General features: G+C 41.4%; 1 protein-coding gene across 1 annotated transcript; it reads left to right on the top strand.

Moving 5' to 3' along the window:
• Positions 1-1212: 1212 nt before the first annotated feature.
• LOC137737299 (uncharacterized) lies at positions 1213-11121 on the top strand. Its single transcript, XM_068476741.1, has 4 exons — positions 1213-1662; positions 1847-2257; positions 10394-10619; positions 11009-11121. The coding sequence occupies exons 1-4, from the start codon at positions 1213-1215 to the stop codon at positions 11119-11121; spliced, it is 1200 nt and encodes a 399-aa protein (XP_068332842.1).
• The last annotated feature ends 1761 nt before the right edge of the window (positions 11122-12882 follow it).

Here is a 12882-nt window from a genome sequence, read left to right as displayed (position 1 = left end):
CCCATGCCACCTTGTAGCAACGAGTCTAGGCTCACACCACAAGGGAGCCCAGCACAGCCTAGCGCAAGCAGGCTTAAACTATAACCGCAGCTGCCAAGGCAATGGCCCAATAGCTGCAAGCCCAAAACATCCCGTAGGCCCAAGTCGCGCCAATATGAGCCCAACGCCCACGGCCTGACCCGTGCCAGCAACCTCACCCACTCTTGTGATCCAACCTGAAGTTTGGCCCACTCTCGTGGCCTTCCTAGCAGCCAAAACTAATCTAAGACCGGTTCAACCATCCCGGCTTCAGATTTCTGGACCGATAATTGAATCGGAGGGGTATTTTCACCCCATTTCTCCACATATTTCACATATCCTCACTCAAATATCGCACTTAGAGTCTATTACACTTCCACTACGCAAGGAGATGCATACCGTCCAAGCTCTTCCAACCCCAATGACGAACAACACTAGTCTCGACAAGTCATAGAGTTGACAAGCACCCTCGCGTAGCAGACGACCTTGGTGAATCAGCTCTTGCAGCATATCGAGATGCAACGCGCCCCCAACGAGGTGTCTTGAAGTAGGACAAGGGCAAACGAATAACCTTTCCGGTAACGTCTCAGCAAGCAGCCACTCAACCAGTCACAAATCGAGCATTCTTGCAATGTACACTCCCAACTGGGCCCCCGAGATAGCGTACACTCTCGTCTTAGTGTGCGAAGGAGCGTGCACTCTCGGTTAGGCCCATGGATGAGTATACATTCATGGTTGGGGCCACACTCCGATAATTAACATGAGCAACCTTTCAAGCGAAGTGCTTATTTATGGCTAAGCCCGCAATGTGCATCCTCCACCTCATATCGGAGTATGCAACATGACAGACGGAGAGAAACAATCCCTCAATTTGGCTTAAGTTCAACTAACAGCCTAGGGGAAATTCGTTCGCCTGCTAGAAACGCACCACATGCACCGCAGTCGCGACATAGACGAGTCAAACATATGGAAGAGCATTCTAGACCAGCAAGTCACGATCGGGAGCAACTAAGAGCTCAGCTACCCCAACAAAGGAAAATTCAGGAAGAAGTAGAGAGGCTTCTGATCGAGCGATTGCGCAAATTCTAACGCAACGAGGTCACTGACAAGGCACTACGACCGGACGTGGGCAACATAAGCAGGTCACCCTTCACATACAAGATTGAGCAGGCAGAGCCTTCATGTAAGTTCAACATGCCATATTTCACATCCTTTAAAGAAGATGGAGACCCGGACAAGCACCTAAAGTATTATCGAAGCGCAATGATCCTCTATCGGAACGATGACACTCTCATGTGCAAGATATTCGCCACCACCTTACAAGACGAGGCGCAAGATTGGTTCCATACCCTGCTGCCACAATCCATCTGGAGTTTCGATGAGCTTTCTTTGGTTTTCACCAAGGAGCATTCATCCTACCACTCGATCAAGAAGAAGTCCGACCATTTGTTCAACGTCAAGAAAAACCTAAAGGAGTCGTTTCGTGACTATGTGAAAAAGTTCAAAGCAGAGAAGGCAAAGATAGTCGGATGCAACAACTCAATAGCTAGTGTAGCCTTCCAAAAAGGACTCCAAGCAAACCACCCACTATTCGGAGAATTGATCATGAAAGAAGATCTAACTCTAACAGACTCTTTTGCTTTGGTAGCAATCATGCACTTTAGGACAAAGCTCTGAGAGCAGACAAGGCACCCGAGCAGCCTCGAAGAGAATCGGCAGTAGCTTAAAAGAAGGAGGACGAGAAGGAGTACAATGACAAAAGCATGCAGGAGGCCATGTGCAAGGACCGATCCATCAAATCCTCCGTGACATCAAGAGCGAACCATAGTTCAAGCTGCCGAAGCAATCAAAGGGAGATACCTCCAAATTGGACCACACTAGGTACTGCACATTCAATCGACGTCTTGGTCACACAACTGACGATTGCTACACTTGGAGGAACTACCTAGAGAAGCTGGTGAAAGAAGTCAAGGTCGACAGATACTTAGACAAGCCTGCTACATATCCTAAAAGAAACCCAGACACTGACGAAGAGCCGCTGACCAAGACAATCCAGATCAATGACATCGTCACTGAGTCCGAGCACTTGGGGGCCACCAAGAACTCCAAAAAAAGGAAGATCCATAAGGCTCTATTAGTCTCACAGGTCCAGGCAATCAACACCCAACCTGGACCCATCGTTGGCTTCACTGAGCAAGATGCTGAAGGCGTCAACTTCCTACATAACGACGCACTAGAGGTATTTGTCCAACTAGCCCACTCTATAGTCAACAGAATGATTAACACACCCCGACCCAGAATGTCCACCTGGACAACCGAATCGTGATGTGCTGGTCGACACTTAGAAGGTGACGAAGCCATAAAGTGTAGTGATGTGAAAAATGTGAATAAATTAAAACCTAAAAATGACTAATTTAGAGTGTGCATGTAAGCGGGGATTGAACCTATATCACACAAGTGATGTTAGAGTATAGATAAATTGCAATAAAATATGAGTACTAACATTTATACTGAAAGGATAAGTCTCTTACATAATAGTTTTTGCCAACCATCATCATCGTCATGAAACCTCTGCCACTAAAATCCTGGAAGAGCGAAAAATAAGGGTGAGTTATCCTAAAAAGAAAGTTTTGCAAAACCTTTTTGAAAAGTATAACCCCTCGCAGTAAAACAAGTATATGATTTCCCAAAATCAATATAATATTAGTATGTAACACGATACCCTGCAGCAAAAGTAAGTGAAAAGATGTAGGGTATACCAACAAGATATCTCAACATTAAATCTCAAATCGATATCACAAGAAAATAATGCTCATTAATTTATGTAGGCCCACAAGTCCACTACAGAGATTTTCAGACAATGGAACATGTTGGGTGTAGGTTTTACATTTTAGTACTACATCACGTGAGTTGCACTAATCGCATCACATACGAGTCCAACACATCACACAATAGGACAGGCTAACACCTAACTCTAGATCAAAAGCGAATGTAAACGGTGCATGTGAACTACATGTGAAGCTAGTCATTGGCCTAGGACAGTACAAATAGCTAAGAGACACCGTGTAAATATGTAATAATGAGTAGATAAAACGCAAGGATGTCATACCACAAGTTTATGCTCACAAATAATATTCAAAACATAAAGTGTACGAAGAGTCTATTTGTAAAGCTAAACATGACATGTCGCATCATAATACATAAAAACAATTATTCAAAAAATCACATTTACATACATACATACATACATACATATATATATATATACACACACACACACACACACGTAAAAACAAAAATACCCACGCATAGATACTGGCGATGTCACATCTATTCGGATTGAAAGAGCCGGAGTCTTCGATAGTAATCACACCTATAAAATATTATTTTATTTAATTTAATTTAGGTATTTCCAAAAAATAATAGAGCTTCCAATTTGTTCGAATTCAACAGAATCTTCACCAACTTAACCCATAATTACTCACACAAAAGGGTCAAGAATTTTACCTTACACCAATTATGGGCGAAACAATTTGTTTTCATCACAAATTCATTGAGGTTTCACTGGAACCTTCATGGCGAAAATTGAACACAATTATGTCGAAATAAGGTTGAATCCACTTGTGATTCGTCGAACATTAACCGAAAGGAGGTCATCTGATTTCTAAATTTAGTACGGATTAGGGTCAACTTTGTCTCAGATTTAGTTGGGAACCTTATCGAACTTTCTGGAAATGGGAACAGATGATGGATAGAGGTGAAACACCTTGGTTTCAAATGGATTGTGCACTATAACTTCACCAGAAGTTCAGGAAATTCGCCAAGGCGTAAAAAGACAAAAATTGAGTCAAATCCACCTCAAATTTGACAAGACTTTGTTGGATTTTGTTGTCAGAGCTGGGTAAATGCACAAGGTACAAAAATTGGAGTTAAACCCTCGAATTTAAACTTGAAATTAACATGCACAACATGGGTTAAGCTACCTGAGTTTCGAACGAGACTAATTTGAGCTCATGGGACCCCAAGTTCGATGGGTCCCTCGTCGGAGCTCCGTGCCAAAAGCTCAATTTTCAAAGGTTGTAGCTCGATTCCATTAGAGCAACTCCCACCGAGAACCCTGCTTGGATTCTCCTATTTTCCATTACAGAATTTAATATGCAAAGGTACCATAAGGATCCCCAGGTTGTGTAGGTCCTGTATTTGGTGGTTTGGGGTCTTGATTTAATTGGAATTTGTGGTGATGGTGCCTGGAGCTCTCTTTGGCTATGGTGGTTTAGAAAGAAGGCAAAGCGTTCGAAAGGAGAGAGAGAGAGAGAGAGCTGTAATCTAAAGAGGAAAAGATGATTTCGAGAGAAGGTAGAGAGTTCAAAAAGAGAGAGATAGAGAGAAGAGAGAGCCGGTTTTCAAAAACAAAAATGATGGTGATGTGTGAGTGATGATAAGAATTGGTGGTTGAGTGTGTAGATTTAGAAAGAAAATGAGAGAGTGACGTGAGGGAGTGGAAAGTGCACGCGAATGTGGGGTGTGTGTGTCAGAGAAAGAGAGAGAAAAATAAAGTGATAAAAGATAGCACACAAATTAAACCCTATAATTGTAGTATGTGTAAGTACGGATCGCATTCATGTTTTACGAAACAATAACTGGAGGAAATCAATTCATATCACATATATGTTCATGGCTTTGAATCCACCTCTAGCTAAAACAAGTTTAATTCCTCATGTTTTCATTAAATTAAACATTGAAAGCAAAAGATAGAATACACCTAAGAACATTCCAACACTCTAAGCTTGAATGTGATGGCACGGCTAAGGCTCTCCTCTCCTTTCTCCTTGCTAAGTTGCGGCACAAGGGTGATTTTTTGTGATTGATGGTTGTCTGGTGTGAATTGTGGTGAATGAAGGCTGCGGCACTATGTATTTATAAGGAGAAGGGAAGGCACGACAAAGCTGAGAAAGAGGGGAATTAGGACTCCAAATCAACAAAGAACAAGGACACTCTCAATCAGATTCCAGGGAGGAAAAGGAATGGTCCTTGCAGCAGATTCTAGAACTTCTAGAAGGGTACATGCGGCATACTTTTTGGGATACGGATAGGGCTTCTAGAAACTTGATATTTAGGTGTTCTAATGTCATTTAGTTGTCATCCTTGCAACTAGAATTAAGGTGGAAAGAGAATAGGTTATGATAAAATAAGATAAGGTTGGATAAGGTTTGGATAAGATAAGGTTGTTTGGATAATGTTTCCTTCTTCTTAGCTGGTTCCTTATCTTCCAAGTCTTTGATTTAATTCTTCCAGATGTTAAGCACATTCCTAGCCTCTCTTGAACTTCAAATTCGTCCATCCACCTTGCTCCATTCATGTGCTATCCGTTCCAAGCCCAAAACTGCTCTAAAATGCTCCAAATTACACTTCTTGCCAACTTTGTCATTTGGACCTATAAACACACGAAAATAGCTTAAAACACTCCAATAAATAGAAACTATGTAAATGCAAGAAAACAAGCTAACTAAGTCGCATAAATATGCTCCTATCAAAAAGATGTGAGGGAAAGTTGTAAGAAGGGCTAGGATTCTTTCCCCTCCTCTCACATTCTCTTATTTTGTCTTTCTCTTGCTATAAAAAATTAATATAAAATGTTGACGTGGCTTAACCGTGATCGTTCAAATAGGAGGGGAGGGAAGGGGAATGAAAAAAAGAAGGGAGAGAATCCTACTCATTGTAAGAGAGGTGAGAGAGAGATGGGTCCGGTTGATATGAGAGAAAAGAAATAATAAAATAATAAGAAAAATGAGGTGTGAGATGTGCTGTCGTGTGAGACGAAGAGAGTAATGGTAATGATGGCATCAGGATGGTTGGAAAAGTAAGTAAGATTTTCTAGGAATGCTGCTCCTATGAGGTGATTTTGTCACTTTTGGGGACACTAACTACTGCTTTTGGTATGTAATTACGGAAACTAGTGTTTGTAGAACTACCCTAAGCTTGAGAATGGGAAATTGTGATTAACTTTACCTCAGAATGGGATTTATCAAAATTTGATCTTCCTCCTTAAAATCCAGCATCATAACTGCTATGTTTAAAAGTTGATGTGGTTGGGGACCAAATGTAACTATCCCCCCAGAGGTTCTTCCATTAACTACAACCACATCAACACTAACATAGTCAATTAAGACATTTTCGGAAGTTTGAGATGAAGCAAAAGCTCGAGGAAATTTTCAGAGGTGGCACAAAAATAAGATTGCCAAGGATGAAAGTGTTTGTGGTTTCCTGACAAAGAAGGTTTAGTAACGATGGTTGCATTGTAGTTGGGATTAATCGATAAATTTCCAGTGGTACACAATTATCGATACGACTACCCTACTTCAGGGTCAACAAAACGTCTCCATTTCTGGTCCTCCCCTGGCAAAGAGGTTCTTCACGTAACCTTTGCCACTAAAATCCTAGAGAGACGAAAAACAAGGGTGAGTGTGCCTAAAAATAAAATTTTGCAAAACCTTCTTGAAAAGTATAACCCCTCGCTGTAAGACAAGTATATAGTTTCCCAAAAATAATATAATATTAGTATCTAACACGATACCCTACAACAAAAGTAAGTGAAAACATGTAGGGTACACCAACAAGATATCTCAACATTAAATCTCAAATCCATAACACAAGAAAATAATGCTCATTAGTTTATGTAGGCACACAAGTCCACTGCAAAGATTTTCAAACAATGGAATAGGTTGGGTGTAGGTTTTACATTCTAGTACTACATCATGTGAGCTGCGTTAGTCTCACCACATACGAGTCCAACACATCGCACAAAAGGACAGGCTAACACCTAACTCTTGATCCAAAACGAATGTAAATGGTGCATGTGAACTAGACATGAAGCTAGTCCTTGGCCCAAGACAGTACAAACAGCTAAGAAACACCGTACAAACATGTAATAATGAGCAGATAAAATACAAGGATGTCATGCCACAAGTTTATGCTCACAAATACTATTAAAAACATAAAGTGTATGAAAAGTCTATTTGTAAAGTTAAACATGGCATGTCACATCATAATATATAAAAGCAGTTATTGAGAAAATCACATAAACATACATACATATATATACATATATACACGTAAAAACAAAAATACCCACTAATAGATACTGACGACGTCACATCCATTCGGGCTAAAAAAGCCAGAGTCTCCAATAGTAATCGTACCTATAAAATATTATTTAATTTAATTTAATTTAATTTAAGTATTTCCAGAACATAATAGAGCTTCCAATTTGTTCGAATTCAACATAATCTTCACCAACTTAACCCATAATTACTCACACAAAAGGGTCAAGAATTTTACCTAACACCAACTATGGGCGAAACGATTTGTTTTCATCACAAATTCATTGAGGTTTCACTAGAATCTTCATGGGGAAAATTGAACACAATTATGCCGAAACAAGGTTTTATCCACTTGGGATTCGTCGGAGATTAATCGAAAGGAGGTCATTTGATTTCTAAATTTAGTACGGATCAGGGTCAACTTTGTATCAGATTTAGTTGGGAACCTTATCGAACTTTCTGGAAATGAGAACAAATGATGGACAAAGGTGAAACACCTCGGTTTCACATGGATTTTGCACTAGAACTCCACCAGAACCTCAGGTAATTCCCCAAGGCGTAAAAATGACAAAAATCAAGTCAAATCCACCTCGAATTCAACAAGACTTCGTCAGATTTTGCTATCAGAGCTGGGTAAATGCACAAGGTACGAAAATTGGAGTTAAACCCTCGAATTTAAACTTGAAATTAACATGCAGAGGATGGGTTAAGCGACCTGAGTTTCAAATGGAACTAATTCGAGCTCATGGGACCTCAAGTTCAATGGGTCCCTCGCCGAAGCTCCATGCCAGAAGCTCAGTTTTCAAAAGTTGTAGCTCAATTCCATTAAAGCAACTCTCACCGAGAACCCTTACCGGGATTCTCCTACTTTCCATTACAAAATTTAACATGCAAAAATACCATAGGGATACCCAAGATGTGCAGGTCTTGTATTTGGTGGTTTGGGGTCTCGATTTAATTGGAATTTGTGGTGATGGTGCTTGAAGCTCTCTTTGGCTATTTGGTGGTTTAGGAAGAAGGCAGAGAGTTGGAAAGGAGAGAGAGAGAGAGTTGTAATCTAAAGAGGAAAATATGGTTTCGAGAGAAGGTAGAGAGGTCGGAAAGAGAGAGAGAGAGAGAGAGAGAAGAGAGAACCGGTTTTCAAAAACAAAAATGATGGTGATGTGTGAGTGATGATAAGAATTGGTGGTTGAGTGTGTAGATTTAGAGAGAGAGGGAAAGAGTGACGTAAGGGAGCGGAAAGTGCATGGGAATGTGGGGTGTGTCTGTCAAAGAGAGAGAGAAAATATGTGAGGTAAAGTTGTGAGAGAGGTGAGAAAGATGGGACCGGTTAATATGAGAGAAAAGAAATAATAAAATAATAAGAAAAGTGAGGCGTGAGAGGTGTTGTCGTGTGAGAGGAAGAGAGTAAAGGTAATGATGGCACCAGATTGAAATGATAGGTGCCATAGTGTAGTCTAAATGGGTAATTAATCCCAACATTAAAAAAAAATTAAACTAATGTCCTCTGGCCACCATAAGCAATAATAAAAATTTAATGGTACACATTGATATGCACAAAGCCTCAATAAGGCTAATGCTGGGTTCGCACAGGTGTCCCGCACAAAATCTCTCCCACCAGACCTAGGCAGACGTGGATTATCTGCCCTCTTATCTCATATCCTTCGTATCCCCTCTTATATTATGTGGTCACAGTTAAGTGACGTCAACATTTTATATTGATTTTTTTATAGAAATAATAAGACAAAAAGCAATGGAAATATAAAATGTTGACGTGGACCGTGACCACATAATATAGGAGGGGATGAGAAGGGTATGGGATAAGAGGCAGACAATCCAGGTCTGACCTAGGCAGTGATGCACACTACCCAAGGTCACAATTCTATTTTTAAAATGAAGGAGGATTCTCTACCCTCTTTATCTCTTTACTCTTCCATGTCTTCATATTTGAACGGTCATGGTTAAACCACGTCAACATCTTATATTGATTTTTTTAATAGAGATAATAAGACAAAAAGCAATGTGTGAGAGGAAGGGATGGAATGGGAAGGGAATAAGAGGGTAGAGAATCCTCTTCCTTTTAAAATTGTTCGGGTAGTTTTATGTAGTTTCAGACATATCTTCTTCATTATAGCTTTGCATTGAGTTCCTTCTATGGTCACGTGTCCGTAAAAATGAGTACTATTCGAAAATAGTAAAATAAGGTGAGAAAAGTGAAAGGAAAATTAAGGTCCACGTGGAAGGCCTGTGTGGTATCTCAGGGGTATTTTGATAATTTCACTGCTACTACGAATAAATTACAATAATTCTTGGGACGGGATGTCACAATGATGGTTGACCTACTTCAACTCTTAGTAATTTAGAAGATGGGTCTGGAAAGCACAATCATATGCAGAGCGGAGGTACTCACCGGATTCAACGGACACACCGCAACTACCATCGGCAACATTACACTTGACGTGAGAACACTGCCAGTTGTCTCAAAGAAAATGTCCATGATAGTAAGTGACCCATCTCTCTACAATGTGATTCTAGGGTGACCTTGGCTGATAAAGCTGGATGCCGTAACCTCCATCTAGTATCAAAAAAATCTGATTCCGCATCCCGGGAGGAAGAGTCAGAGAAATCAAGTTTGACCAGGGCACATCTCGACGATGCACTGTGCAAGTATTGAAGGAGTAAAAAAAGAAGACCTTTACCCTCCTAGAGGCTACTGAGGTCCAAAGGGACAACGAAGTTACCAAATAGCAACTACAGCAAACAGATTAAGAAGATTGTGTCCAAATCAATGCGCCAGTAGGCGAGACAGGATGGAAACCCAAAAATGATGCCGATCACATCATTCTTGATCCCCAGCAGCCGTAGAAGATTGCTAGAATCAACTCACATCTAAACCCAAAAGAAAATGAGGAACTCACAGTTTTCCTTAGGGAAAATCGTGATGTCTTCGCATGATCACCTTCCGACATGCCCAGCATCAACCCCAAGATAGCTTGTTATACCGGCTGCCAAACCAGTGATCCAAAAGATAAGACATTTCGCACCCGAACAAGTGGCGATCATTGAAGCGGAAATCGACAAGCTATTGGAGGCCGAATTCATAGAAGAGGTAGCACAATCAGCATGGCTTGCCAACATCGTGCTAGTAATGAAGAAAAAAGTAGCGCAAATGGAGGGTTTGCGTATACTACACCGACCTTAAAAAAGCATCCCCGAAATATCCTTATCTAGTTCCCCGAATTGATCTACTAGTAGATTCAACTTCTGGGAACCAGCTGCCCAGTTTCTTGGACACATACTCTGGCTACAACCAACTAGCAATGCATGAGCCCGACAAGGAGAAAACCGCGTTCATAATCGAGCGAGGCACCTACTACCACAAGGTCATGGCTTTTGACCTCAAGAACGTTAGAGCCACTTACCAACAACTGGTAAACATGATGTTCAATAAGCAAATCGGAGTAACCATGGAGGTCTACGTCGATGACATCATGGTGAAAGGTAAGCAACAATCGAACCACATCGGCAACTTGGTAGAAACTTTCGACGTCCTTAGAAAGTACAAGATGAAGCTCAATCCCGTAAAATTTACATTTGAAGTATCTTCAGGTAGAATCTTAGGGTACCTAATAGCCCAACGAGGAATCGAAGCACATCTCAAGCAGATCTGAGCAATCCTAGAGATGAAGTTTCTAACTTCCTTAAAGGAGATCCAAAGCTTGACCAAATGAGCAGCCGCACTCAACTGCTTCCTTTCGCATTCCATCGATTGATGCAAGCTTTTTTTCAAAGTAATCAAGAGGGCACAACGAGACGTATGGGATGATGAGTGCGAAAGAGCTTTCAAAGACCTGAAAAAGTATCTCACATCACTACCCTTACTATTATAGCTGGAAGCAGTGGAAGACCTATACATCTACTTGGTAGTCTCGGAAGTAGCAGTGAGCTATGCCCTTATGCAAGAAAAGTTGGGGACCTAACTGCCGGTATTCTACACTTCTAAAGCTATTTTTATACAAAAATAAGATATTTGAAGATCAAGAAATTAATTTTGGAGCTAGTTGTTGCAACTCGGAAGCTCAGACCATATTTTCAAGCTCATACAGTCATCGTCATGACTCAAAATCCTCTACAATCAATCTTACATATTTGAGATGCTTCTCAATGAGTAATGAAATGGGCATTGGAACTTGACTTATATGACTTAGTTTTCCGACCTATCACGGCAATAAAGGCCCAAGCCTTGGCGGACTTCATAGTAAAATTCACGCCTAACCTAGGCGACGCAATAGAGCTACCTAACGATGCCCCGGAGGCAATTGAGCACGCCTTAGCCATGCTTGCTTCACCTGATGGAGACTTCTGGTATTTACATGTCAACGACGTATCCAAAACAGTTCGATGCTCGAACAAGTAATCACTTTAGGCTTCAAAGCATCCAACAACGAAGCAGAGTACAAAGCCCTACTAGCAAGCCTTCAAATGGCAAAAGACTTGGGAGTAACAAAGCTTGCAATTCATTCTAATTCCTAACTAATCACCAACCAAACTTCTAGGAGTACATGGAAAAACAACCTAAGATGGTGCAATACCTAGAGAAAGTACGAAAGCAACTCGAGGCGTTTCAGACTTACACCCTCACTCAAGTTCCGCAGGTTGACAACGCCCATGCGGACACGCTAACCGGCCTAGGCTCCATCCTCGACGACCAAATCAAATGCTTTATTCCAGTGGAATATGTAGATAAGCCATAGAGGCAGAGTTAACAGCCGAGGTGTCACAGGTTAGTACAACTCTAAACTAGCAAGATTCCATTACAGACTACCTGGTCAATGGCATACTCCCTATGGAAAGATTGGAGTCTAAAAAGCTCCAAACAAAGGCAGCACATTATTACATGTGGAACAGCATTCTTGTCCGAAGATCCTACATTGGACCGCATCTTCGCTGCCTAGTGCCTCCTGACGACCTAAAGGTTCTAAGCTCAATCCACGAAGACGTTTGTGGAAATCAGTTTAGAGGCTGATCCTTAGCACATAGGGTTTTTAACGTAGGCTACTACTGGCCTACGATGCATCAAGACGCTAAGGACTTAGTACAAAAGTGTGACCGCTGCTAATGCTACAAGCTGGTACCAACACTGCCTGCCAGTGAACTACACTCGCAGACGAGTCCTTGACCGCAATCGACTTAGTAGGGCCAATGTCACCCACTATTGGGGGCAAAGGCAAGATGATCGTAGCAACTGACTACTTCACCAAATGGGTGGAAGCAGAGCCCATGAGAACCACAACTCAAATGGACATAGAGCGCTTCATATGAAAGATCATCATTTGTCGATTTGGCATCCCTTAAGCCATCGTCACAGACAACGGCCCACAATTCGTATGCAAAGATTTGGCAAAGTTCTTCTAGAAATATGGCATCAAGCAGCACATGTCCATGCAGAGCTATCCCCAAGGCAATGGGCAGGCCGAAGCATCCAACAAGACAATTCTCGACTGCCTCAAGAAATCCCTCTTCAACAAGAAGAGAAAATGCCCAGACGAACTTCTCGGATGTCTATGGGCGATCGCACAACCAAATGAAGAGCAACCGGTGAGACTCCTTTCTCTTTGGCATTTAGTTCAGAAGCAATCATTCATCCTAATGTCATCGTGCCAAGTATCAGCACTCTACTGCAAAGCATCGAGCAGAATAAAAAAGAGATGGTCGTAAACTTAGATCTGGCAGAGGACAAATGCGAGAAGGTCATCACCCGCAT

Source organism: Pyrus communis, chromosome 6, assembly GCF_963583255.1.
Source record: "Pyrus communis chromosome 6, drPyrComm1.1, whole genome shotgun sequence".
Taxonomy (NCBI): domain Eukaryota; kingdom Viridiplantae; phylum Streptophyta; class Magnoliopsida; order Rosales; family Rosaceae; genus Pyrus; species Pyrus communis.
Note: the sequence above shows the minus strand (reverse complement) of the source record. Positions and strands in the feature narration are given on the sequence as shown.

What these genes read in the sequence shown, in the direction of transcription:
- LOC137737299 (XM_068476741.1), top strand. Translation starts at nt 1,213, where the DNA reads ATGCCATATTTCACATCCTTTAAAGAAGATGGAGACCCGGACAAGCAC. An exon ending in TACATAACGACGCACTAGAG is followed by an intron (nt 2,258 to 10,393) that starts GTATTTGTCCAA and finishes TCTGGGAACCAG; the next exon opens with CTGCCCAGTTTCTTGGACAC. An exon ending in CGATGACATCATGGTGAAAG is followed by an intron (nt 10,620 to 11,008) that starts GTAAGCAACAAT and finishes TTACTATTATAG; the next exon opens with CTGGAAGCAGTGGAAGACCT.